General features: G+C 43.1%; 1 protein-coding gene and 1 non-coding gene across 4 annotated transcripts in view; both read right to left on the minus strand.

The window, feature by feature from the left end:
* Positions 1–1,066: 1,066 nt before the first annotated feature.
* The window catches only part of GAB3 (GRB2 associated binding protein 3), a 71,625-nt gene continuing 46,282 nt past the window's right edge, over positions 1,067–26,409 (minus strand). For 2 of the 3 annotated variants that reach the window (XM_075539294.1, XM_075539292.1), the window contains exons 5-10: positions 21,887–21,942; positions 21,236–21,458; positions 14,355–14,436; positions 13,114–13,216; positions 2,638–2,754; positions 1,067–1,183 (exon numbers count right to left, since the gene is read on the minus strand). In XM_075539294.1, coding sequence (XP_075395409.1) covers positions 1,067–1,183; positions 2,638–2,754; positions 13,114–13,216; positions 14,355–14,436; positions 21,236–21,458; positions 21,887–21,942 — 698 coding nt within the window. The remainder of the gene's footprint in view (positions 1,184–2,637; positions 2,755–13,113; positions 13,217–14,354; positions 14,437–21,235; positions 21,459–21,886; positions 21,943–26,409) is intronic. The other variant, XM_075539295.1, reaches the window with a different exon arrangement.
* On the minus strand, positions 11,334–11,477 carry LOC142435180 (U4 spliceosomal RNA). The gene has a single exon (XR_012781290.1). It is a non-coding gene; the product is annotated as a U4 spliceosomal RNA (small nuclear RNA).

A 26,409-nucleotide genomic window follows, 5' to 3' on the forward strand; every position in this document is an offset into this window, starting at 1 on the left:
ATCTCCCCAGTGCTCTCTCACAGACCTGCCACCTATTTGGTCCACTCTTGTCAAAGGGAGGGACAGACTAGTTTGTGCTTAATCAGAACTGTTTGATTATGTGTTCTGGCTGTATGTCCTCTGAAGAATCTGAAAGGCCCATTAAATAAATCCTTGTGCCCTACTGAGAATGTCTTTCTGAAGCCCATGACCACAGACTCAGGTCACAAGGTGGCATCGTTACACAGCGGGAGTGTTTGTCAGGAGTGAAAATGTGTAAAAGAAGCTGAGAAAGAAATGGACTCTTTTCCTAGTCATTTCTTGTTATTCCTCAGAGCTTGGGTCCATCATGGGATAGCTACAGGTGATTTATGTCCTGCCCCAAGTGATACAACTTCTTCTGCCAGTGTCTGCCAGCTCACAGGGAGATGCACCTCATAGGGGACAGAGGCGATGCTGAGTGAGAAAGCCCACTGGGAAGGAGCTAAGAGCACTGGCATACTGAGCTCGCCACAAGGGTCATTTGATATGCATAACATAGAGCCTGGAGCTCTTTGTCCCATCACCTGGGGATGCTTTCTTGGTGGCTAGAGTTGTAGGAAAAGGGAGTGCAAACTCTGCCACCAATGTGATCATCATCAGGCTTAATCTCCCTATCATATCTCCAGGGTTTCAGGGGTCCCATTAGCTCAGACAATGTAGCATTTCCATCTAAACACCATGCCAGTCCGTGGAGGAAAGCACTGGCAGCAATACTGGCTCCCATCTTTTCTCAAAACATTCCAATGATCAGATCTGAACGAAACGTTAGGTCACACCATGTCCTCCTGCGGCTTGTTTTGTGCTGACGTGATGGAGCTCAAGTGTGGAGGACGGCGGAGTCCTGTGGAAGGAGGCTCTGGGTGGGGCTGGACACTCATCAACCGCTCTCAGCGGAAAACGCTTCTCATCCAGCTCACAGGAATCGCTCTTTCTCTTTTGGTTTTGACCTGTATCAAGCACCAGTGTGGGCCTAGTACAAACACTCGTCTCCACCCCCTATCCCGCTCCGACCCCCCTGTCTCAGACATACTCTGAAAGCACAGCCTCACACTTTTGATTGCCTCTCATCGGTCCACTCTTGCTTGGTGCTCTGCAGAGCTTGTGTCTTCCGTTCATCCACTTGGACATAGTCCACTCTTTGCTCTTCGGAAACAAAAACTTTCTGCAGGAAGAGAATAAAATGGGGTTCATTGTAGCTAATACAACATACAGGAAAATATCTGGCTTCTATGGTACAATATCTCACTGCTAACTACTTGCTGCTCCTCCGACTGACCGTCCGTGTGCAATGCACGCCTTGCATTTGCTTTCTGGGATTTCAACTCAGACGTTTTAAAACTGCAGAAGTAGGAGTTCATTCGCCAAGAGAGGGGAGAGTGTTCCCATTTTTTTTTCAGGATGTAACTATAAGTCATCTTAAAGGGAATCATGCTCCACACTCTGTTCTATGAGCTGCTTTGGTCATAACATAAGGCACAGCTTTGATGATGACAGCACCCTGCTCAACTCTATGTACTTTGTGCCCACTGTTTACTATGCATGCACTGTGCAGCGAGTGACCCTCCTTAGCGATGATGACTGCTCTCATGCATGAACTCTGACTCCTCACAAGAGCCTTTGGAGGTGGGTGTCATTCTGTACTCCCACTTTACAGAGCACAGTCCAGCTCAAGGGAGAGGAACTGTTCAACCTGGCATTTGAGGTCCTGCAGGACATGGCCACTCTCAACTCAGGACTCCTTTTACCACTCCCTGGAAACAGCAGTCAGGAGATCAAACACCGCATTGCATTGGGTCAACCTGCTGCACCAGACCTCTTTCAAGAGTTGAAAAACAAGGTTGTTACTTTGAGGACTAAGGTGCATCTGGCCCATGTGCCTGTGAAAGTGGAACACTGAATGAGGAAGACTGAAGAAGTATCAGTGCATTTGTCCTGGTGCTGGAGGAGAGTATTGAAAGTACTGTGGGCTGCCAAGGGGACAAACACATCTGTCTTGGAAGAAGTAGAGCCAGAGTGCTCCTTAGAGGCAAGGACTGTGGGACTCCTTCTTACATACTTTGGACACATTGTCAAGAGAGACAAGTCCCTGGCGAGGAATGTCACACTTGATAAAGTGGATGGGGCAGCAAATGAGAGGAAGGTCCTCAAGATAGAATGACACAGTGGCTGCAATAATGGGCTCAAGCACCAAACAATTGTGAGGATGACCCAGGACCCATTTCCTTCTGTTGTGCAGATGTTCTTTTTGAATTGGAACCGACATAGTGGCACCTAACAAGACCCAGCTTGCCCCTTGGACGATGGGTTGTTCTCTAAGGAGTTCTTTCCTCTGCCTTCACTGCCCTTTCCCACCCCGCCATGCCCCACCATCCCCATACACTTGATGGTCCAAATGTTGAAGAACTGGAATATAGCAGAGACATAGACACACATACAAAATGCCCTAGAAGGAAACATGCTAGAATGTCCTTTGGAGTGGCAGGACCATGGCTGGTATTAATGTTCTTTGTGACACATGACGACATTTTCTGCTTTTCTAAAGAGACCATGCATGGCTCACCTGAACAATCTAACAGAAACCGAATGGCTTGGGAAGTCTCCCACATGAGAGCATACCTTCTGTGCAGTGGCTGGTGGCGGCGAATTGAAGTCCAGAGCTAAATAATCCAGGCTGAATGGATTTGCACCATCAAAAGCAGCACTGCTCAGGGAGTTGCCATCTCTGTGCTCCTGCTGGGAACCAACATCACAGGACTCAGGTTAATGGTTTCTCAGCTGGTTGTCTCCACTTGAACAGCTGCCATCGGATCACAATCGAGTGGTCAGATGACAGCTCAGGAAGTCAGACTGAACATCTGATCAAGAGCTGAAGCTGATAGCCCAATTGGCCACCACTGGGAAACGTTGGAAGAGATCTTGGCAAACTGTTTTCCTGGAGAGGATTGGCAAACACGAAGCGTGCAAGAGTCTGCTTCCCCCGCCTCTTGCCTTCTTTCTCTGTTCCTTCCATAAGACGTTAAACATCATCTGGAATTGCGTGTTTCCCATTGCTTTTCTATTTTTCTCTCCATAAATCATTTTATTGGGGGCTCTTATGGCTCTTATCACAATGCATACATCCATTGTCTCGAGCACATTTGTACATAGTTGCCATCATCATTTTCAAAACATTTTCTTTCTACTTGAGCCCTTGATATCAGCTCATTTTCCCCTCCTTACCCCACCCTCCCAACCTCATGAACCCTTGATAATTTATAAATCATTATTTTAATTTCTTAAGCCGTCCACTGTCTCCCTTCACCCATATTTCTGTTGTTGGTCACCCTGGGTGAGTGGATGGAGGATTATATGTCAAGCATTGTGATCGGTTCACCCTTTCTCCCCCCACCTTCCCCCTACTCTCATGGTATCACTACTCGCATTACTGTTCCTGAAGGGTTCATCTGTCCTGGATTCCGTGTGTCAAGAGCTCTTATCTATACTGGTGTACATGCTTCAGTGTAGCCAGATTTTTAAGGTAGAACTGGGGTCATGATGGTAGGGGAGGGAGGGAGGAAGCATAAAGAACTAGAAGAATGTTGTGTTTCGCTGGTGCTATACTGCACCCTGGCTGGCTTGTCCCTTCCTTATGACCCTTCTGTCAGGGGACATCCAATTGTCTACAGATGGGTTTTGGGTCTCCACTCCACGCCCCCGCTTTCACATCAATATCTTTCAAGCCTTTAAAACCCCAGATGCTATGTCTTCTGATTGCCAGGCACCATCAGTTTTCTTCACTACATTTGCTTACGCCCCCTTTTTGTTTTCAGTGATCATGTCGGGAAGGTGAGCACCACAGAATGCCAAGTTAATAGAACAAACTGTTCTTGCATTAAGGAAGTGATTGAGTAGAAGCCCAATATCTATCTGCTACCTTAACACTTAACATATAAATATATGTACATAGATCTATGTCCCTATCATTATATATAAATATATTTACAAATGGACGTGCCTGTATTTAGACCTCTATAAATGTCCTTTGACACCTCTTTCCTCTATTTTCTTTTAGTTCCTCTCAACCCACTATCATGTTCAACCTGCATTCGGCTCTCAGTAATTCCTTTCGGCTACATTGCCCTTGATCAAACCCCAGCAGGTATTCTACGCCCTCTGTGCCATCAATTTTAGATCAATTGTTGTTCATCCTTTTTCTTAAGGAGCTCTGGAAGCACAAAGGGTGAAAGGTCCGGCTACTATCCAAAAGGTTAACAGTTCAAACCTATCCAGTAACTGCAGGAGAAAACCCCAGCAATCGATCTCCTTCCGGGAAGATTACAGGCAAGACAACTCTAGGGGGCAGCTCTAGTTTGTCACACGGGGTCACTGAGAATTTCAAGGCAATACACTTCTAATGCAACACACTCTGTCAGTAGGAAAATGGGGAGGAACCCATCAGGTAAAAACACTTCACAATATGTATGTGGAACACAAGGGGAAAATATACCTGGTCCTAGGTTCCACATTGGACACTTTTGACCTAATTTCTATGCAGTCCGTGTGCTATAGATTTCTGAGACGTAAGACTTTGTTCTTTTGAGGTCAATAACATTCTCTATAGGCCACACCAGAGAGGCTCGGTGTGGAAACTCCACTAAGTGAACTAGGCTTTATCTCAAAGTGACCTGTAGCCATTGGACTTAAGGCTGAAACTCCCTGGTGGGAGAAGAAGCAGATGACTACTAGCCCTGGGGGCCTAGAACTGGTAGCCCTTGGACTTTGATTTGAATTTTTTTGTCTTGAGGATGCCCAATGGACGATGGCTCTGAACTACTGTACACTTACTATTGTAATGTCTCCCATGATTCATGATGATGGATATTCATCTGATCGGCGTGACTGTTTCTGTGAATAAATATTATTGGAAGATTTGCCCTATCACCAACCATAATTCTTTGTGTAAACAGTGTCCAATTACTTAAGAGGTTAATCTGTAAAGTCAGTAATTCTTGCATATTAGTTCATAGCTGGCCTATACTCGTATAATTTCCTTTTCTCAATAATGTTTTAAATTCTATGCCATTGGCTAAACTAATGACACTATAAATATGTAGTGGTTACACATTGGTCAGCAGTTTGAAACCACCAGCCAGCTCCACAGGGAAAGGATGAGGCATTAAATTCCTGTGAAGATTTCCAGGCTCAGAGATGCACAGAGGCAATTCTACCTTGCCCTATATTATAGGCTCTCAACCTGTGGGTCGCAATCCCGGGGGGGGGGGCTTGTCAAAGGACCCTTTGATAGGGGTCACCTGATTCATAACAGCAAAATGACAGTGATGAAGTAGCAATGAAGGCAATGTTTTGATTGGGGGTCACCACCACATGAGGAACTGTATTAAAGGGTCACGGCATTAGGAAGGTTGAGAACCTAGAGGGTCCCTCTGAGTCAGCATTGGCTTTATGGAAGTGATGACGCAGAGAGGGGTGATTGATAATGTTCTCTACCATAAAATGCCAATGATCTCCCTAAGGTGAACCAGAGACATATATGAACCATACATGCATGAATGGATTTTGGGCATGCACAGAATTCAAGTCCCAATATAAGAATAATTAGTTCTTATGGCATGCCCCTGCTTGATACTCGCTTTCATGAATAGATCACTGAAGATGCAGGTGTTACAGCAACGTGTGAAGAAACAAGATGGTGCCTGGGTATCAGAAAGAATAGTAGATGGGGTCGTAAAGGTCCATTTTCAAAAAAAATATCCATCTAGGTGAGGCATCAACTAAGTGCACATGGAAGAAACACACCTGCCTGTGTGATCCAAGGAATGTAAATAGTATAATCCAAATCTAAAAGAGGAAATGGTTTCAGAGCTTAACTTGTGAACGCTTGGTTTTCACAAGGCAATGGACAACATTGGGATCCTTTTGCAGGATCCACACATGGATTAAGCCTCTGGTGAATCCCCTCTGACCGTAGTTAAGGGATTTAAAATAGGCCTGTTATCAGACAAACAACATTGTAAAGTTGATCTTGGCAGACAGTTGGACTAAAATGTAGGATAACATCTTTTTATCTCCATTTTAAAGCTGTTTCCGTGGAGTTTTTTTTAAATGAAAAGGAAATAAGTACATGTAGATTAAACCACTGGAGAAGCCCTTCTGACCATGGAGCAGGGACGTGAATAGCCTCGCTAGCAGGCAGAAGGCATTGGAAAGTGGATTGTTGCAGATGTAGTCAGGTTAAAATTGAGTACACTATCATTTGATCTCCCTTATGATCCACTTAAATTTGTTCTAGTTTTTAATATTTTCTTTATTTTTGCTTGAGGTTTTTATGTTTTACTTTGTTATTGTCGTGCATTTTTGCTTTTGTTTATTGTTTTCCTATATATGAAATCCAGGAGAGGTAAATCTACAGAGAGAGTAACTGAATTAGTGGCTCCTTGAGGGTATGGCAGGTAAGATGGAGAAAGAAATGGGGAGCTAATAACGCTGGGTAGAATGATGTCCTAAAACTGATTGTGGTGATGACTGCACAAATCTTCTTGATGTGATTGAACTACTGAATTGTATGATATGTGGATTATATGCCAATAAAAATAATGAAAAAAATTACACTTGTATTTTCCTATGGAAATCTTAGTTTATTTTGGATAATCTCAACCCTTTGCTCTTCAGAATCAGTTTTGTAGTTGCACAAAACCTGTCAGACATTTGGTAAGAATGGACATCTTTAATATTTGAATCTTCCAATCCAATAACATCTCTTAAATAGATCTATGTACATGAATTTATATGTTAAGTATTAAGGTAGCAGACAGACATTGGGCCTTTTCTCAAGTGCTCCCTCAACACAAGTACACTTTGTTCTATTAAGCTGGCGTGCCATCATGCTCACCTCTCCCACACGATTGCTGAAGACAAAGCAGGTGCATAAGCAAATGTGGTGAAGAAAGCTGATGATGCCCAGCTATCAACAGATACAACATCTGGGGTCTTAAAGGCTTGAAGATAAACAAGCAGCCATGTAGCTGAGAAGCAACCAAGCCCACATATAAAAATCACACCAGCCTGTGTGATCACGAGGTGTCGATGGGATCAGGTATGAGCCATCAAAGAACCATAACAAAAAATCATATCGATGTGAATGAGGGGGGGGGGGAAGAGTGGAGACCCAAAGCCCATCTGTAGACAACTGGGCATTCCTTACAGAAGGGTCACAAGGAAGAGACGAGCCAGCCAGGGAGCAGTATAGCACCGACAAAATACACAACATTCCTCTAGTTCTTTAATGCTTCCTCCCCACATCCAGTATAATGATCCCAATTCTACCTTACAAATCAGACTAGACCAGAGCATGTACATGGGTACAGAAAAGAGCTTGAAACACAGGGAATCGAGGACAGATAAACCCCCTCAGGACCAATGAGAGTAGCAATATCAGGAGGGTAGGGGGAAAGTGGGGGGAGAAAGGGGAAACCGATCACAATGATCAATATATAATGTACCCTCCCCAGGGTTACAAACACAGAAAAGTGGGTGCAGGGAAATGTTGGACAGTGTAAGACATGACAAAATAATAATAATTTATATATTATCACGGGTTCATGAGGGAGAGAGTCAGGGAGGGAGAGGAAAAATGAGGAGCTGATACCAAGGGCTCAAGTAAAAAGAAACTGTTTTGAAAATGATGATGGCAACATATGTATAAATGTACTTGACACAATGGATGTATGTACAGATTGTGATATGAGCTGTAAACGCCCCCAATAAAATTATTATTTTTAAAAGAGTATCCCTTATCTTTCTGTTTATGTAGCCCCTTTCAATAAAATTCAAAAGCCTTTAATAAAATTTTAATATTTTCAAACTCTTTCAATAAAATTGTAACTTCTTTTAATGAAGTTTCAATACTTTTCTCTAGAACATTCTTATTAATCTTCTGTTTGACTTAGCCCTAGTTTTATTCTATTGTAAATGGTATGTTTTGCTTAAATTAAATTTTCTGTTTGTTACCAATGATATAAGTGTTCCCCTGCCTTTTGTATTTCAATTTTGCTTTACATCCATTAACCTTACTAAAATCTCTGAATAGTTCTAGGATTTATAGGCAGACTATTTGGGGTTTTCTATGCAGATATCCTTCATCTGTACATAATCACAATTTGTCTTCTTCCTTCCTAATTCTATTTTTTTTTTCATTTACTTTCTTTCACTAGATGGTACTTCCTGTACCAACGATGAATAGAAATCATGAAAGATCTCATCCTTGTTTTGTACAGTATTTTTAAAACCTACTTATAGTGTGTCACTACTGAATATGATGCCTGTTATAGGTTTTATGCAAATTTCTGTGAATGAGGTTAGGGTAAATTCTTTCTATTCCTAATTTGCTAATACAATTTTTCCTGAATAAATATAGAATTCCATCAAATGTTTGGGGCTTTATTTTTGGTATCTGAGATCATCTTAACCATTTTCTCCTTTAATTTGTTAGTGTTGTTGCATGCAATTTTCTTGATTGCTGCCATTCAGCTGATGCTGACTTATGGTGATCCTGGGGGACAGGCTAGAACTGCCTGGCCCTGGGAGTTTCCGAGATGGTGACTCCTTACAGGAGTAGAAAGCTCCACCTTTCCTCTTGGGGTGGCCGGTGGTTTCAAACAGCAGCCCAACGTGTAACCCCTCTACCACCAGTGCTCTTTCTTGAATTATAGATGTAAGATTTGATCTTGTCTCTCTGAGAACATTAGCAACGGATTTTCAAGTGTTTTAGTTTTTTAATATTCTTTTCCTTGTATAACTAACTTTTATTTCCTACATGTCTGTATGTTTTGGTCTGTCTTTCACTTCACACTTTCCTGAAATACCTAATAATCATTGGCAATCTGCTCCTATTTAAGCGTGAAGTACAGAAGCTGGATCAGGAACTTAAAGTACATGGCCGGTGCTTGTCAACTGTGGGTTTTACTGTGGGGTGATTTTTCTAGACCGTTTTGTTGGGAAATCCCCAATGTCAGTACTTAAGTTCTGCCTTTCAACCATGTCAAAGAGTCCAGAGAAAGATCTTCCAATCTTCAGATGAACTGTAAAAGTCTAGATGCCAATATTCTGGAGGAAAAAAAGTAGAATGGTGAAGAAGATAAATTAGGGGATGGTTACCACAGCCACCATGCGTATTCCTTTGCCACTTCTGTCTGGCGTCCCCGTCCTGGGCTCTGGTTTCCTTGATCCCTGAGCTGCACTCTCTCCGTGTTTTCCACGGGGATGGATTAGGGGAAGTCAAAGTAGCACAGCTCCGTGGAGGAGGAGAGGGGAGCTTGGGATTTACTTAATTCTGAAATACCTTTGGCCCACTACTCCATATTTGACTTCCCATTCATGAATGACCTGGCGTGGACACTTCCTGGGCTCTCTGGGTATGCCATAAGAGAAGTCAAATTCTTGTTTTTTTCCTTGGAGGACTTAGGGTTTCGCTTCCTTGGGCCTGATAAGCTAATTTACTACTTCTTCATCTGTGTTCCAATTTTCAATGTTACTGCGATTTTCTTATCCAATTCTTCTATCCTCGTGGGGGCTAACCTTTAAAAAATATCTTACATTTCAGAAAATGTTTGGAGGTGGAGGGAAAATAGATGCTTGTACTCAATCTGCCTTCTTTACAAAGATGGCCATGGATAGATTGTTCTCATTTTAAATCAGCAAAGCCTGGGATAAATAAATAAATTCAATATTGCATATTACCTCTTTCGTATCAGCTGAATTCATTTAGAAAAAGTTGGTGGTGTACACCCACCACGTGGCACCATGGAGGAAAGGCCTGGCAATCTGCTTCTATAAATATTACCTCAAAGCGACGGGCGTCAATGTAAAACTTAAAACACATTACTTTTAGAGGAAAACACAGGAGGGATATCCCCATGAACCAGGAGGTAGACAAATAATTTTTAGACATGATAAAAAAAGAAAAAAGATTAACAGGTTGAATTTCATCAAAATTTAAAACATTTGCTGATTCTACAGTCTCAGAGAAAATATCTGAAAATTATATACTCATCTGTGGACCTGGATGCAGAATGTACTTTTTAAAAAATTCAAAACTCAAAAAGAAGAAAACAAATCATTCGATTCAAAACTGGGTAAAAGGCTTGAACAGAGACTCCACCGCGAAGAGTATATATATGGGTGGCATAGTAAGCACATGACACGTACTATGTTCACATTGGGGAATTAATATTGAGAACCACAAAAAAATACTACAGACAATGGGTTGGCAATTTCTTATCAAGTTAAGCCCGGTTGCCATGTGACTTACCCAAGAGCAGGGTTTCTCAACAGGGACATTTGCCTTGTGGTATGTTTCTAACAGAAGCTCTTGCCTCTGTACTCACCAGATGCCAGTAGCACCACCCTCCTGCCCCAGGTTATGGCAACCAAAAAATATCTCTAAGTTATTGCCAACTGTGCTTTCAAACACAAACTATCCTCACTGGCCCCGAGATGAAGGGAAAATTACCACTGGTAGAGATCAAGGAAAGCTTGCATCCACAGAAAACCCGTAAAGGAATGTTTATAAGAAGAGTTCTACTGACAATTGTCCACATCTTAATGGGTAAGTGGACAAACCAATACAACAGAGTACATTCTCGAAACATATACATACTAGTCTGTCTGTCTCATAAATTATAGGGTATATAATCCCATTTACTTGACATTCTTGAAAAGACAAAACTGTTGTCATAAAGAACCAATTAGTGTTTGTCAAGGGCTCATGTGGGCGTGTAACTATACAGTGATAGCATTAGGGGAATAGAATTGTTCTGTATCCTGATCTCAGTTGTAGCTACACAAATCTGTACACTGACTCATCACTTATTGACAAAGGCCAAGTGGAAATCAAGATGTGGAGGTGAAGGACGGTCACATCCGGTGACAACATGGAGGGAAACTACATTATTATATGACTGCCAATTGGCTGAGAATCCTGGCTTATCCGAGTTGGTTCCTTGTTTGCACTGTCACAGCCAATGTTATTTTCACTTTACATCTCAACATTCCTTACTGTCAGATGTACATTCGTTCATTAATGAGCAAAATAGTTGGACAGTAGATTTCTTATTACTGTTGTAAATGTGAACTATCAAATAACAATAAAGTTAAAAAGTGAGGAGTAGGTGTACATTAGAGTATGTTATCACTCATATAACTGTATCAAAATAAAAGTTTTATATAATGGTCATTTAAAGAATAAAATGGTTATAATACCACAATGATATAATTAATGTGAGATGAAAGAATCTGGGATTCTACTATAGAAATGTTCTTAGGAAATTAAAGGGCTTGAAAGACACACAAAGAAGAAATCAACCAAATTAACCTGCTGTTGACTATTCTACATTTTTCAATTAGCAATAACCGTGCCTCGGCTAAACCTCATTGCTACGATACTGCCACTGGGCAAAGCTAGTCTAAATTTCTTATTTCACAAATATTGCAAGTAATGAAAGGTGGTCTACAGCTTTATCAAATAAAACTTGTACTTCAGCCCCTGGCCTAAATTTTCCAATTTAGATCATAACTTGTCCTCAAAGATTAAAAAAAAAGATATTTGTTACGCCTGTAAGTCGACATCAACTAGATGACAGTGAGTTTGGTTTGTACTGCATAAACTTGTCTGGAATAAGTGAAATAAGGTAAAATCCATCATTTGAAAATACTATATTCCAAGGCTGAAAAAAATCCCACAATTGAATGAAATGGGGTATCCTTTAAATATACGTTTATGGTGGCTCCTTCATCCTGGGCTCTTGATTCACTGTGTCATTTTGCCTAGTAATGCGCAGAGAGCATTACTGGCCCATGATTATAAACTCAGACAAGGACTCAATCTGTATCCATGCTAATGAAACACAACCTCAAAGATCAGGAATGAACTGCTGGTGTCTGGATGACTTTGTATTTGCATTCAGTTTTAGATTTACTTCCCTTTCTGTTCTCTGGAGACAGAGTACAGCTGTTGAGCAGTCTTTATAAGAGTGATTTCTTCTAGAAATTTCCCAAGGGCCATTACTAAGTGTGAGAAACCCTGGGAAGACCACAACAGACTTGTATATGAGTCACTTTCCATCTGCATATGGTTAAGTGCACTCACAGCACAATTTTTAACAAATAAAAAGGGGAAAAATTTAAGGGAAGAAAATGAAGCATCCATTTGTTGCCATTTTGAGATTTTAAATTGTCCATTGTTTGCATGCAGGAGAGCAGAGGGCAGAATGATCTCAATGCCTTGCACTGGGTCCCAAGATCCATTGTCGAAATGCCATAGTTCAAATGGAAGCTCTTGTTAAGAGTTCCCTGCATCTCTCAGCCGCCTCAAGGAGAGTTCTAGCCCCCATGCTCCTCAAAACCCATGCTCGCAACGGAATCCACAATGAGTAGGATGGCATTGATAACGGGGGGGGGGCGGGAAGGTGATACTATGGATCTTGATCGGTAACTAGTTAACAAAAGCATGGTGGGGGGCGAGTCTTCATCTACTCAAGTCTACAGAAAGACCCTATAGCATGAGTAGACTGAGGCTCAGACACATGCACACTTCATGGCCACGGCACTGAGGTCCTCCCTCCCCATCCCCACCTCCCCTCCCCCTGCCTGCAGGCCAGGGTTGTGAGTCAGTCAGTCAGGATGGAGTCACTAGGAAGTAAGGTCATCCTCTGGTGGAAGGGAGACATCCAAGGTGTGAGTTTCACAGCCTAGACTCTGAACATTTGGGGAGCCTGCACATCTAGTTGGGGTCAATCAGGACATCACCGAGACTGTGAAAAGAACTATGGGCATTTCTGTTTTCATCCGCACTGAGTTCGCTTGAAATACTGTGGCCTCAAAATGGCGTGAGGATTTGACTGTCGCAGGAAAGAAAGCCAGCTTCAATTGTTCTAGAAATTCCGTTTATGCTAGAAAACCTTATGACCTGGTTTTATAATCAAGTGTCCGCGTAAAGATTGCATAGGGATTTCTGCAGGGTACATTGCCTTTTAAATGAACCCCTCAGAGTACATGTGGGGGTGAAGAATACAAAGAGCGTACAGAATATAGAATTACCATTTGGATGTAGCTTTCTTCCATGTCTCTGGAAATAGGATTGGCAAAAAATCTTGCAGAATGAATACCATTTCTTTCTGGAGAGAGAAAGCTGGTTCGATTGCTAAGAACAAAAACACAGATGAGGTCAGAGCAATGTCTTACAGCTGCTCTGAAAGCAAGCCAGGGACGGTCCCTTCCAGACACAGCTTCCTTCCGGCAAAGCAATTCCTGAGCAGCAAAGACTACCCAGCAGCTTCTGGCCCACTCTGAGGTAAATGGCTCCCAATTCTCAAACCTCCCCCCTCCCCCCAGGCTACATTTGACACAAATCATGAGATTTCTAGAAACAGACCAAGGCATCAAATCATTTAGCAAAAGATGCTCCTTTGGGACTCTCTTGTTTGCACACCAAGTAATTGGGAAAACCCAGTGTGATGGTTCCCCTCATAGGATAAAAGACAAGACTCCAAATAAATGTCCATTTCGGACTCCAGCGTGAGAAGCAGAGGCTAAGACTCTCTGCAGTCTTGCTGGGAATACAGCCCATTGCAGAATTCCACTTCAGAAAGTGTGTCTAGTGCTTTATAGACCGAACCCAGAAACTCCCGTGCTAGGAGCACAACCCTGAAAACACAGCTTCCCCAAAGTCAGATGTGAGAATGTAGCTCTACTGGGGCATATCCATGAACCACCCCTCCTTTTCTGACAGCTCCCTTCTCCAACCTGTAGAAAAGGCCAGATTTCTGGAAGCCATGCTGGTGCTACTGACCCCAGCCCCTGGGCCACACAGCTGATTGAACACGGGCTGGGATAAGACAAGTCTCTGGCCCAGGACATCTGAATTGAGACTGGGAAAGAATACTTCTCCATAGATCCTGGAATCGTAACAGTTAAATAAATAATCCCAGGAGTTCTGATTCTACCCTCTTTGTGGGGCTTACGGAATCGCACAAAGAACAGAGAGCTCTGCGAAGAAAGAGAAAGAAGCAAAAGGAAAGAGAGAAATGGACATGAGAGGTGGAGAGAGAGGCTTCTTTGAATTCCCAGCAGCTCTCTAGTTCCTGGCTCCAGTCTCCTAGGAGACTCCGTTATAGTCCTTCTTTGTGGTCTATAAACACCTCTGGCTCATAGGAGCAAATCATGCCCCTCTTTTCGCTTCATCTAGGTCAAGGAGCTTTCACTACATTTACTCAGAGGCTCAAGGGAGACAGGGTTTTGTCTGCGCTGAATGCTGTCCTTGTGAGTTCTCAAAGACTTACCAAGGCACAGTGAGAGTCCTGGTTAGAGATGCATGCTCCCGGATGGTGGAGAGGTTTCTGAGGTCCAGTGGAGGTGGCCGTGCTACAAGACAACACATGGGATCCTGTGTGGTAAGTTCCAGGATTGCAAGGCCAAAATCAAAAGACTTAAAAGCTCATATTCGTCTCTCCTCGTGTACCAAATCCAAATATACTAGCAAGTAGCCCATTAAGAAATGTCAACCTGCCTGTCTCACTGGGAGAAAAGAGCATGACTATCGAGCAAATGGACACATTACATTCAATGCATGTTAAAAATGAACCTTATGTCTAGGATATGCCATTAAAGTATAAAGGGGGAAAAACAAAACATAAAAAAAATGTAATACTTGAAAATCTTCTTGAGTCCCAAGCAACACCTGTCCTATATAGCCGCCCTACATTTAGTGGTTTTATTCCTAATTGTTGCCCACATTGTTTATTGTCCTAATTCTGCCCAATTTCATGCCTTCTAACTAGAAGCTTTTATAGTAATGAAATAGACTTATGATATACACTTTGATTTGCAACATAGATTCTATACTTAATATAGATCTGACATTTTCTCAGGTTAGTTAATTTAGACGGATTTTTTTTATGTGTGGCATTTTTAACAGTTTTATTGACATACAATTCACATCTCATACAATCTAAGAGTTTAAGCATATTTAAAAGAGTTGTGCACTCACCACCACAATTAAATTATTTTTGTACTTATTAGCGCCCCATTTCCCACCAAGTTCCCCTGCCATAACCCCAAGAAACTATTGATCCAGTTATTGTCTCTATTGATTTACGTATTGTAGACTTCATATACAGAAAGACATAGTAAAACAAAAAGCAACAAGACCTCAACCTATTATTTGTTGTTCCTTTTGCCTCGTTGAAATTTGTTCTAAGTTTTAAATTTTTTCTTATCTTTTCCACACTTACCGATTGAGAATTCACTGCATGGTAGGCGCTCTCTTAGGTGTTGAAGGCGTAGTATGAATACAACAGACCCAAGTCCCCAACCTTGTAGAACCCTAATGTCTACTTCACATTCAGCAAGTCCAACATGGACACTTTACCTTCATACCGTAGCAGAAGTCTTCTTTCCCCAACTCCAATTCAGTCTCTACCTGCCGGTCCTTCTGCCTGTAATCAACATGCTCATCTTCATGTCCTCGGCTCGGGGACACTGTCTTTGACTTCCAGACGAAGCCATGCCCCACCGGATGAGATCCCATGTTTAAGGATACATTCATCTGAGGTCATTTGACTCAGGCCTTGATGGGGCATTCCATGAAGACATCTACAAGTGTGTGGCATACAGGAGGTGCTCTGACCCCTATTCCATCGCAGTGGCCCACCCGGCTTAGTTTTTCCCGCATGTATTCCCAGCTCACTGTCTTATCGGGTTGTTTGTATCACTTTCCTCCATTAGCTGATGTGGATAGAGATTGTCTACTTCTCCGTATCACTGTAGCTAAGGACAGTGCCTGGTCTATACTAGGTCTGCTAAACAAAACTACGTCTTAAGCATGGATTGCTTATCAAATATAAGAGAGATCTTGTCAGAAGAGGTTCTCCTAGCTACAAAGTAGGTGAAATACATTTAAATTCCATGGACTAACGTTGTTTTTAACTCACTAGTCAAACTAGATTTCCAGAATTAGAAACCCAAAAGGGAAGAACACACAGTATTTCTGAAACTAAAAGAGCTCAAGAAAAAAATTCAAGCCTCGAATTGAAAATCTGAATAATTCTGTAGGCAAATTCTTGAATGATGCAGAAGGCATCAAGAAGAGACGGAAAGAATACACAGAGTCACTGTACCAACAAGAACTAGCTGACATTCCACCATAGCAGGAGGCAGCATCTGAGCCAGAGCCAATAGTGCTGAAGGAAGAGGTTCACACTGCACTGAATGCATTAGCCAAGGACAAGGTTCCAGGAATTGATGGAATACCCATAGACATGCTTCCAGCAAACCACTGGAAGCACTCTATGCCCAGAACTTTGGACGACAGCTACCTGGCCGACTGAATAGAAGAGATCATTATTTGTGCCCATTCCAAAGAAAGGTGACCTACAGCATTGATATCACAAACAAATACAATCTTGCTGAAGATCATCCAACAATGGCTGCAGCACTACATTGTCAGGGTACTGCCGGATTCAGAAGAGGATGTGGAATAAGGTCTACCTTTGATGATGTGAGATGGATCTTGACTCAAAGCAGAGGTCCCCTGAAAGATGTTTATTTGTGTCTCACTGACTATGTAAAACCATTTGACTGTGTGGACCATAATAAACTGTGGATAACCTTGAGAAAAATGGGAATTCCAAACCACTTCCATTGTGCTCATGAGGCCAACGGGCAGTAGTGTGAACAGAAGAAGGGAGCATTGTGTGGCTCAAAATCAGGAAAGGTGTGCGTCAAGGTTGTCTCCTCTCACTATAATTATTCAATCTGTATGCTGAGCAGATCATCATAGGAGGTGGATTATCTGAAGAAGACTGTGGCATCAGGATAGAAGGAAGGTTTATTAGCAATTTGCAATATGCTGATGATTTAATCTTGCTTGCTGAAAGTGAGGAAGAATTGATGTACTTGCTGATGAAGATCAAAGATTGTAGTCTTTGTAAGAATTACAGCTCAGGGTAAGGAAGACCCAAATGCTCACCACTGGACCAACAGGAAACATCATGATCAGTGGAGACAAGGTTGAAGTTGTCAAGGATCTTGCCTTAGTCGGCTCCACAATCCAGCAGTCAAGAGATCAAAAGATGTATTTCATTAGGTAAATCTGCCTCACATGACCTTGTTAGAGTGTTGAAGACCAAGGATGTTACCTTGAGGACTACGGCGCACCTCACCCAAGCCATGGTACTCTCCATTGCATCGCATGCATGTGAAATGTGGACACTGAACAAGGAACAGTGAAGAAGAGTCGATGCATTTGAATTGTGGTGCTGGTGAAGAATATTGGAAGTACCCTGGACTGCTCAAAGGACAAACGGATCTGTCTTGGAAGAAGTATAAAGTCAGAAGGCTCCACAGATGCAGGGATGGCGAGACTTTATCGTTTATAGCTTGGACATATTGTCAGGGGGCCAGTCCTGGGAGAAGGACATCGTAGTTGGTAAAGTGGAAGGGCAGTGAAAAAGTAGAAGGCCCTCAACAAGATGGATTGACACAGTGGCTGCATCAATGGGCTCAGGCATGGGAACAACTTGATGGCACCTGACAACAGCAACAATCAAAGTGATTGCAATCTCTGTAAGTTAAGAAAATGCATTTCAATGGCTTACATTTTTATCTAATTTTTTCCAAATCTGAGCAGATGGATGGCTGTGGAGTGGAGGAAGAGATCTGTAATAAGTCCACGAGTATCTAGTGAAGTTTCCTGATTGGGTGGCTATAGCAGCTGGAAACCACCCATAGAAACTGAATGACAATGGTGTTGGTACTTTAGGGTTGTCATGAATGCAATCATCACCTGTGCAGGGATTCAAGGCTGGTTTAACATTCAGAAATCAATTAATGTAACTGTATATGTGAAAATGTTGGATTGGCAAATGTTAAGTTATGTATATATGTTTCAATTAAAGTTTTATCTTGAAAGCAAAAATGGAAACACCAATTAATGTATTTAATTGTATCCACAGGCTAAGGAAGAAAAATGCATCCAACATCCATTCATAACAAAACCTCTCAGCAAATTAGGAATCTAGAAATTTCTCAAATTGATAAAAATTAAAAACACCTACAAAAAAATCTACAGCTAACATCCTTAATGGTGAGAAAGTAGATGCTTTCCCCCCTAAGACTAGGCAAAATGGCAAAGGTGTCCCGGTTGATGCAATAAATCTACAAAAATGAGGAATAAATTTTTTTTTAAGTCTGTCCAGATGACCTAATTATGTATGTAGAAAATCCCGAAGAAATGACCCAAAAACTCCTGGAACTAATAAGCAGTTATGGGAAGGTTGTACAATACAAGGATAATATGCAAGTGAATTGTATTCCTAGATATCAGCAAAGAAAAATTGGAATTTGAAAATAATAAGAACAAAAAACACTCCTTATAATAGCAACCCAAAATGAAATGCCACTTTGGTATGTTGTTGCGGGTGCAGTCAAGTCAGTCCCTGTCATTACACAAGGAGACATGGCCCTGTTGGAGCCCATTGCTGCAGCCACTGCACTAGTCTGTTTCCTAGAGGGCCCTCCTCTGTTTCCCTGTACTTCTTTTTTTTTTTTCCCTGTACTTCTTTACCAAGCAGGATGGCCCTTTCCACAGGCTGGTCTCTCCTGATACTCTACCCAAAGTACGTGACACTTGGTTATAAATGCAACCAAATATAATAACAATATCTAAACAAGGAATCACTCCAATGAAAGTACTCAAAGAGTTGGGGATATGCGAGATAAGAAGACTGCCTCATAGGGAAAGACAGAGAGACAGGGAGTCACGGTACTGTTTTTCCCAACTTGATCTAGAGATTCAACTGACACACACACAACCAATCAGGCACACGACCATCGAGGCCATGCCGAGTCATAGCAACCCTAGTGGACAGCGTAGATGTGCTCCTGTGAGTTTCTGAGACTGGAACTGTTTTCAGGAGTTGAAAGCCCCGTCTTTCTCCAGCAGAGTGGCTGGTGGTTTCAAACAGTTGATCTTGCAGTTAACAGCTCAACACTCAACCACTAAGCCACCAGGGCTCCTCTAGCTTCACCACAATCCTACTCAAAATCCCAGCAAGCTATTGTGTAGATATCAACAAGCGGATGATAGCATCTCTACCAAAAGGCAAAAGGCCCAGAATGGCAATCCTGAACAAGAACAAAGTTGGAAGACTGACGGTGTATGGCTTCTGGAGTTGCTATTAATCCAGATATCGTGGTAGTGGCAAAGGACCAGACAACTAGATCAATGGTACAGAAGAGAGAGCCCAGAAATAGACCCACGCAAATAAAGTTAACCGATTGTTCACAGAGGAGTAAAGGCACGTCACTGGAGAAAGGACATCCACATGCAAAAAAACGCATCTAAATACAGACCTCACAAATTTTGCAAAAAGGGAACTAAAAAACAGGATCATAGACATAAATGTAAAAGGCAAAACTATAAGGCTATAAAGCTTGTAGAATAAATGACTTCAGGTCTGGAGATGAATTTTTAGATATCGAACCAAAAGCGAAATCCATAAAATGAAAACTGGATAGGCTGGATGCAAGGCAGAGGGAAGGGGTTCTTAAGGGTGGGAGATTCTGTGTAGAGGGGGAGAGTGGAGGTCAATCTGGGGCACCTTGGAGCCCCATCTCCAGGGAGCAAGGTCCTTGGGGATAGGGAGGAAAACAAGGTAGGTTCAGAGGTGCCCCCTGAGGCTAGATGGCACACCCTGTGCCTGACACCACCTCCCTTTCCTTCAAGTTTACATGTACCAAGTACTCTTTAGCCTGTCCAGTTGGTTTTCCAGGAGTCTCAGTTGGGGCCTGGAGACAACAAATGGGACATGCATACCCTCAGGAAGCAAGTTCTCCTGACTACATGATTCCCTGGCTTCCAGCTCCTCCTCCAGCCCCCTCTTGCCTCAGCCTGTGTGCTCTCTGGCTTGGGCCCACATTCCATCCCGGTGTCTCCCGTTGTGGTCCAGTGAATCCCCAATATCAAGTCCATCCAACCAATTGTCATTGCTCCTCCTATTCTCTGGTCCTATAGAGCTGTATGCATCAATATGGTAGCCACCAGGCATATGTGGCTATGTACACTTAAATGTAAACTATTAAAATGAAGTAATGCTTAAGATTCAGAGTCTCAGTTACACTAGCCATATTTTAAGTATCCAATAACTACATTTCCATGGTCACAAAAAGTTCTGTTGGACAACACTTTTGTCCAAAATGTCATTGAGCCAAACAATAATCTTCACCTTATGTGAAAGTGTTTCTGACCAGCATGAATGATGATTTCCCCGGAGCCTCAGGAGACAGCATCTGTTCTCCAACTTAGTACTGACTTCATAGTTCTTCTTCCAGGTGGTTTTACATGTCTTCCTCCCCCTCAGACAAAGAGTTGTCCTGCTGTCCTCATTTTTGCCTCCCACCCAGTGCCTAACACAGCTCGACACGCAGAGCAAATGCACTGGCACTCCGGGGGTGGTTAGCCTCCAGTTGACTAGCTTTGGACACAGTCACCTCGGGGGTGGTTTATCTAAAACGGAGGGAGGGGATGGTGGGGGGGACGGGACAGACCAAAGGAAGGGCCAGAATGTTTCCTTGTAATTCTTCACATCGTCTGGCTGGGCAGTATTTAAGCCAACCAGTTGCTTCGACCAGTGTTTCTGCTCCCCCTCTGCCTGTCTATCTCCCTGTCTGTCCACAGTGCTTAGCAGACCACAGAAGGAGACTGGGAGTCATGCAGAGGCTGCACACAGAACTCAAGCTCTCTTCCCCAAACACCTCTGTCGATGGACATGCTCAGAACAGTGCATGCATGTGGTCAGATCAGCACATTCAGGAGTTCCTGTCGAAAGCCCTTCTTGGCTGCCTTCATCCTGGACTTCTGGGGAGGGGAGAAGCCACAGAGGAGCCCTCTGGAATGGATTTAGCTGTGTAGGTCCTGTTTGAGAGCCATGATGCCTATAAGTTCCTAGGTCCTCAGACCCTGTCTGGCTGATGGCTCTTTCTATCATCCCCCAGCCCTCCCTAGTCTAGCCCTGTCACTTCTCTCTCGCCATCGCTTTTCAGCCCGCTGGACTGATTTGCCTAGCGCCTCCCTTCCAGAGAAAGTCGGGACAAAAACCTCTTCTAAGCAGCTGCCAGGACCTTACTCCACTCTCAGCGTAGCAGGCCTGGTCAAGTGACTTACGTTTCCTTTGAGGCTTGAGATCTCGGTTCACCGGAGGAGGCTCCAGGTCCACCGGTAGCTCAGGCAGTGGGGTTGAGATGTTCACTGAGCTCATCGGGATGTACTCATCCAGGCTGGCGTGGGGTCCAAGCTCCACAGCAGCAGGGCCGGGGCCCATGGGCACGTAGCTATCTTCAGCACTGGCTGGAAAAGTTGTAGGGCTCACTGCAGAGAACCTACAGGGCTGTAAGAGAACAGGGACAGGTTAGGAACATAGGCCAGTACGGACGCGCCTACTTGTGGGAAGCTGCAGCTGTGCATATGTTTTCAGCTCCAGATTATTCGAGCATAACTGAGAACCTCCTTGGGAAAGGCAAGCAAGCCTCTCATTCCAGCTCTGCCTCTCACCTTAACGCGATTCTCCTAGCTCTGATGCCAGAAGACAGAGATGTGTGAACTGGTGCGGACATCATCGTAAGTAGCCACCCCCAGTTGAGCAAGTACTTGGATTCGAAAAAGGCAGTTGGTGACTCTCATACACTTGACAAACAAGTTCAGATCTTAAGGGAGACTGAAGAGTTCTGTCCTCAGGGTTGCTTAGTGTGGAGTCTCCAAAGTCTTCAAAGGACTATGTAAATGTAAGGTCACACGGCAGCTGAGTACTGAACTTACCAAATTTAAACTAAGCCTCTTGTCTCGGTGTCTTAAGGGCTGGCCTTCTACATCTGCTGCAAGAAACAAGGTGGCTGATTAGAAATGCAGGCACTCCTTGAAACTAGGGTGCACGTCCCCCTGAGCTCCACTCTTGTGAGGTAGAAAATTATAACACATACTGGCTACTGACTCTCATTGGGCTGTCAGATGGAAATATAGCAGATCATTAACAAATGCTTATTGCATTTATTACATGAATCAAGAGACTAGAGATGGGGGAGGTAGAACTGAAGGTTTGAGTTTATTTTGACCCACAGCCATCTTAAATAACCCTATTTTCCATGCAAGGAGCATCTGGTGGCTTTGAACTGCTGACCTTGAGGTTAGGAGGCCACCACTCATTCCATAGCGCCATCAAGGCTGGGAGTGGCCCTTGTGATGAGTAGGAGATAGGGCTGAACAGAAGCACAATAGCATTGAGGGCCTGGTTGAGATCTGTGGCCATGATCTTCTGTATCAATTGTCAGTCAGGTAGAGATCCAGGTAGTTGGCTCAGTTGAGATCAGATGGGTGTGAAAGATAAACAGACATAAAATCTGCAAATAAGTATTGAATTTAAAGAGATGCCCCAAAGGCCGCACGATATTTGAGCCTGGAATCAGAGGAAGTGACAGGTAGCAGTTGAGAGTTTTGAGAGAAGTGGGGGCACAAACCCCAGGACTCAACAAGCAGCAGGCCGAGCAGCTCCAGAAGGCACAGGGTCAGGAAAGTCTCCAGCAAGGAAGAGGGGCCAACGAGGTGGCTAAATGCTAGTGGCTGCTAGCTGAAAGGTCACTCTGAGTTGGGACGGACTTGACAGAAGTCCAACAAGTATCACCAGGGCCTGGGGGCCGAAGAGAAGCACCCCGTGAGCATGTGGAGACATGCAGGATGGGCTTGCCTCTGAGAAATAAACTGTCTTTGCACGGAGCTTTCTCTAGGTAGAAAGGCTCCCTGGTGATGCAATGGCTAAGTGCTCATGGCTGCTAGCTGAAAGGTCACTCTGAGTTGGGACGGACAACAGCAACAATTCCTGGGTGTCCATGGAAGGTGACGCCCCGCAAGCCCCATTCCACCAGCGGAGAAAGAGAAGGCTTTCTACTCCCGTAGAGGTACAGTCTTGGAGACTCAATTTGTTTGTTTTTTAACTTCCCCCAAGAACAAGGTGCAATTTGTTTCGTTTTGCTGACTCTCCCCCATACTAGCTGTGTGCCAAGAACACGCTCTTGTCAGTTTCCTCATCTCGCAGCTCGGGGATGCAGTGTATTTCATAGGATTGCTGAGAAGGTTATATGTGTTAATATCAGTAAGGCACTTTACAAAAGGGCCTGGAGCACAGAAAATAAACAATCTGGCACCTGCTGGGGATGTTACAGATCCCCACTACAATTATTACAGAAGAGCCTAAATCTAGAGGAAGCTCTGCGTCAACTGGCTCAGGTATCCGCATGCCTGGGTGCAGGAGGAGTCACGGAGAGCATGCAGGCGAGGGCACGCTGAAGGATGGCACCGGGTGGATTTACACCCGCACTTGGGAAACAGTCCTTGTGATTGGGATACCATCCATATGTTGAGAACTGTCAAACTCATAGCTCCACTGCTGCTCTCTCGCCAGACTTTCGGACTCGTATTTCTAATTATTTACTTGACATTTCCACCAGATATCACAAGCTCAACAAATACCCCTCCCATATGCGAGTTTGTTTCTCTCTTACTCTTTAGGTTCTCAAATCTAAAACTAGGAAGTCATGCTTTATTTCATTCATTCTCATAAACCCCACACCCAACCATGAAGTTGTGCCACTTTGTACAAGTTCGGAGACTGTTGCTCTGGTCACCATCGCCGGCCTGAAGTAAGCCATTAATCCCCAGGCTCCTTTTCCTGCTTCTCCCCTTGACTCCCCCTTCAGTCAAAGCCACTCCCTGCAAATGCTTCCTCAAATCTCTTAATAAAAATTGGCCAGATTTCCTTTCTTCTGCTCCACTTTCTTTTCCCAAAGCACCTATTATTTCCTAATATCTCCTATACCATTTACTAGGCTTCTGTTCTTTCTCCCATAAAGTACGGTTGAAGCAGGAAGGGCTAGTTTCCCGACTTTCTTCATTTTACATAGACTCATACACTCCGATAGCCATACTGTGCGCAGGCTTCCTCTCAGCTGGTCCCCACAGCTTGACAGTCGCATCTCCAGAGTGGGTAGGGATGCAGTCGGGGGCTGTTACCAGTTTCTTGCAGATCTTATAAAAGTTTATTCTAGGAATATATATTCCTATCTATATGAATTCACTTTTAATACAAACAGTAGCATCTTAAACTACCTTTTTTCCCCCAGATATTTTAGGGATCAGTCCTAGTAAGTCATTGGTATTATAGTCCAGCCTACAGATATGCCATCACTTATTTGACTAACCTATTAATAGTTTCTATCCAGTTCATTCCAAACTTTTGTTCTTAAAGGACATAAATGGAGGCCTCTACCCCCACACTGAGAAGAAGACATGACCTCAAAAGTAGATCAATTTCACTCAGGAAAGAAATTGAAGAAAAAAATTAACTCAGAAAAGAAGTCAAAATTACATGATGCACAGGAAAGAAAAGATTGCCTCCAAATTTTAAAAGAAACCTGGGATGACTGTGCACACTTCAATGCAAGTAAATATTAAAACCTAGAGGAAAGAGGTGATTTCACAAGAAACACAGGACATCAGATTTCCTTTCAAAAGCACTGGAGGTGACTCCAATGTGGAATTCTAGCAAACTCTCAGAGATCAGAAGTTCTAATGCTATATAATTTATTCCCAAACATAGAAAGTCAAAGAATACTTTAAATTCTTTTTAGTTAGCAAGTTTAACATTAATAGTCAAATCTGATAAAGATAAGATTAGTAATATTAAAAGCCAATATTACTGATAGTTATCAATGAAAAATGTTGGCAATCAGTGTAAGACAAGTCATGATGATCAGCACCTTTGATGTTGTTGAACAACAGAATAAGATACGGCTGAGAGTCCTGTGCTCATTGCCATTAAATTGGTTCTGACTTTTTTTGACTCTTTAGTACAAACTGTAGGGTAGAACAGCTCCTGTGGGTTTCTGAGCCTGCAGAAAGCCTCGTCTTTCTCCTGAGAAGCAGCTGGTGGCTTCCAACAGCTGGCCTTATAGCTGGCAGCCCAATGAGTAACTCCTACGCCACCAGGGCTTCCAATGGGGATTGGATTGATTTCATAAAACTCTGTGCCCCTGGACATTATTGAAAATAATAGCACTTGGGGTGGCAAACCATCAGGGAAGGCCAGCATGCAGACAGTCTGAAGTCTTGGCACTGGCTGGAGCAAGCAGAAGAGCAGCAGAACAGCCAGAAGTCTAACAGACAATCCAAAGAAGGAGACAACATTAGTGTGTCGTAATACATTCCCATTCATCCCGAGGAGTTTGGAAAGCTATGTGCGCGTGCAAGCCATGTTCAATTAGGAGAGGTCAAAGAGAGCCCAATCTAATTTACTTGTCCCTGGCAGAACATGAGGCCGTGCTACTGGGACAGATTTGCAAACAGTTTGAGTCCTTAATGTGCTCCCCAATCCAGACACAGATCTATTGGCAAAAGGCAGAGTTTAAGCACAACTTCTGACAAATAATTGGGTGAATAATAAGCTCTGTTGACCCTGCGGTGACTCCTAGGAAGCTAACCATAAAAATAAAAACCAAGATTGCAAGATACAAAAACCAAGCAGTCTTCAGTGGCCACATACTGAGTATAAGAGTCAATGGACAAACAAACAAACAATAACCGGGGGTGGAGGGGTGGAGAGAATTAAAAGTTGCTACTATACAGTATTAAAAATGTCCAGATTTCAACAAAAATTATAATGTATGCATACAAGTAGGGAAGATGGGGCAAAGCAGTCAATAAAAACCATCTCAGAAGATGTCTAGATGATGCAATTAACAAAAGAAAGAAAACCTTTCAAATGGCTATGATAAATATGTTTAAAGAACCACACAAAGCCATTTTTAAATAATTAAGGTGAAAAGAGTAAAACAATGACTCATCAATAGAAAGACAAATTATGAAAAAGCAGCAAATGAAAACCTGCATAGTTGAACAGTACAATATTCAAATAAAAGTTTCATTATGGAATCACAGTGAAGTGCTTGGCTGCTAACAGAAATGTGGGCCTTTCTGGTCCACCCAGCGGCACATCAGAAGGAAAGTCTGATGATGCAGTTCCAAGAAACCGGCCACTGAAACCCTGTGGAGCACAAGTCCACCCTGACACACACGGGCTACTGAGAGTCAGGATCCAGGCAACAGCACCTAGTGGGGAAAGAGACTCAACAAAAGATGTGAGCTGTCTAAAGAATCAGCGACCTACCTGGACAGTAGGTCAATCAAAGTTATTTAGTCTGGAAATTAGAACTGGAAATAGAATGATGAAAACTGAATAAAGTCTGAGACCTGTAAGGTACCATCAAGTTTACCAGCGAATGCAGAATGATCGT

Source organism: Tenrec ecaudatus, chromosome X (genome assembly GCF_050624435.1).
Source record: "Tenrec ecaudatus isolate mTenEca1 chromosome X, mTenEca1.hap1, whole genome shotgun sequence".
Lineage (NCBI taxonomy): Eukaryota > Metazoa > Chordata > Mammalia > Afrosoricida > Tenrecidae > Tenrec > Tenrec ecaudatus.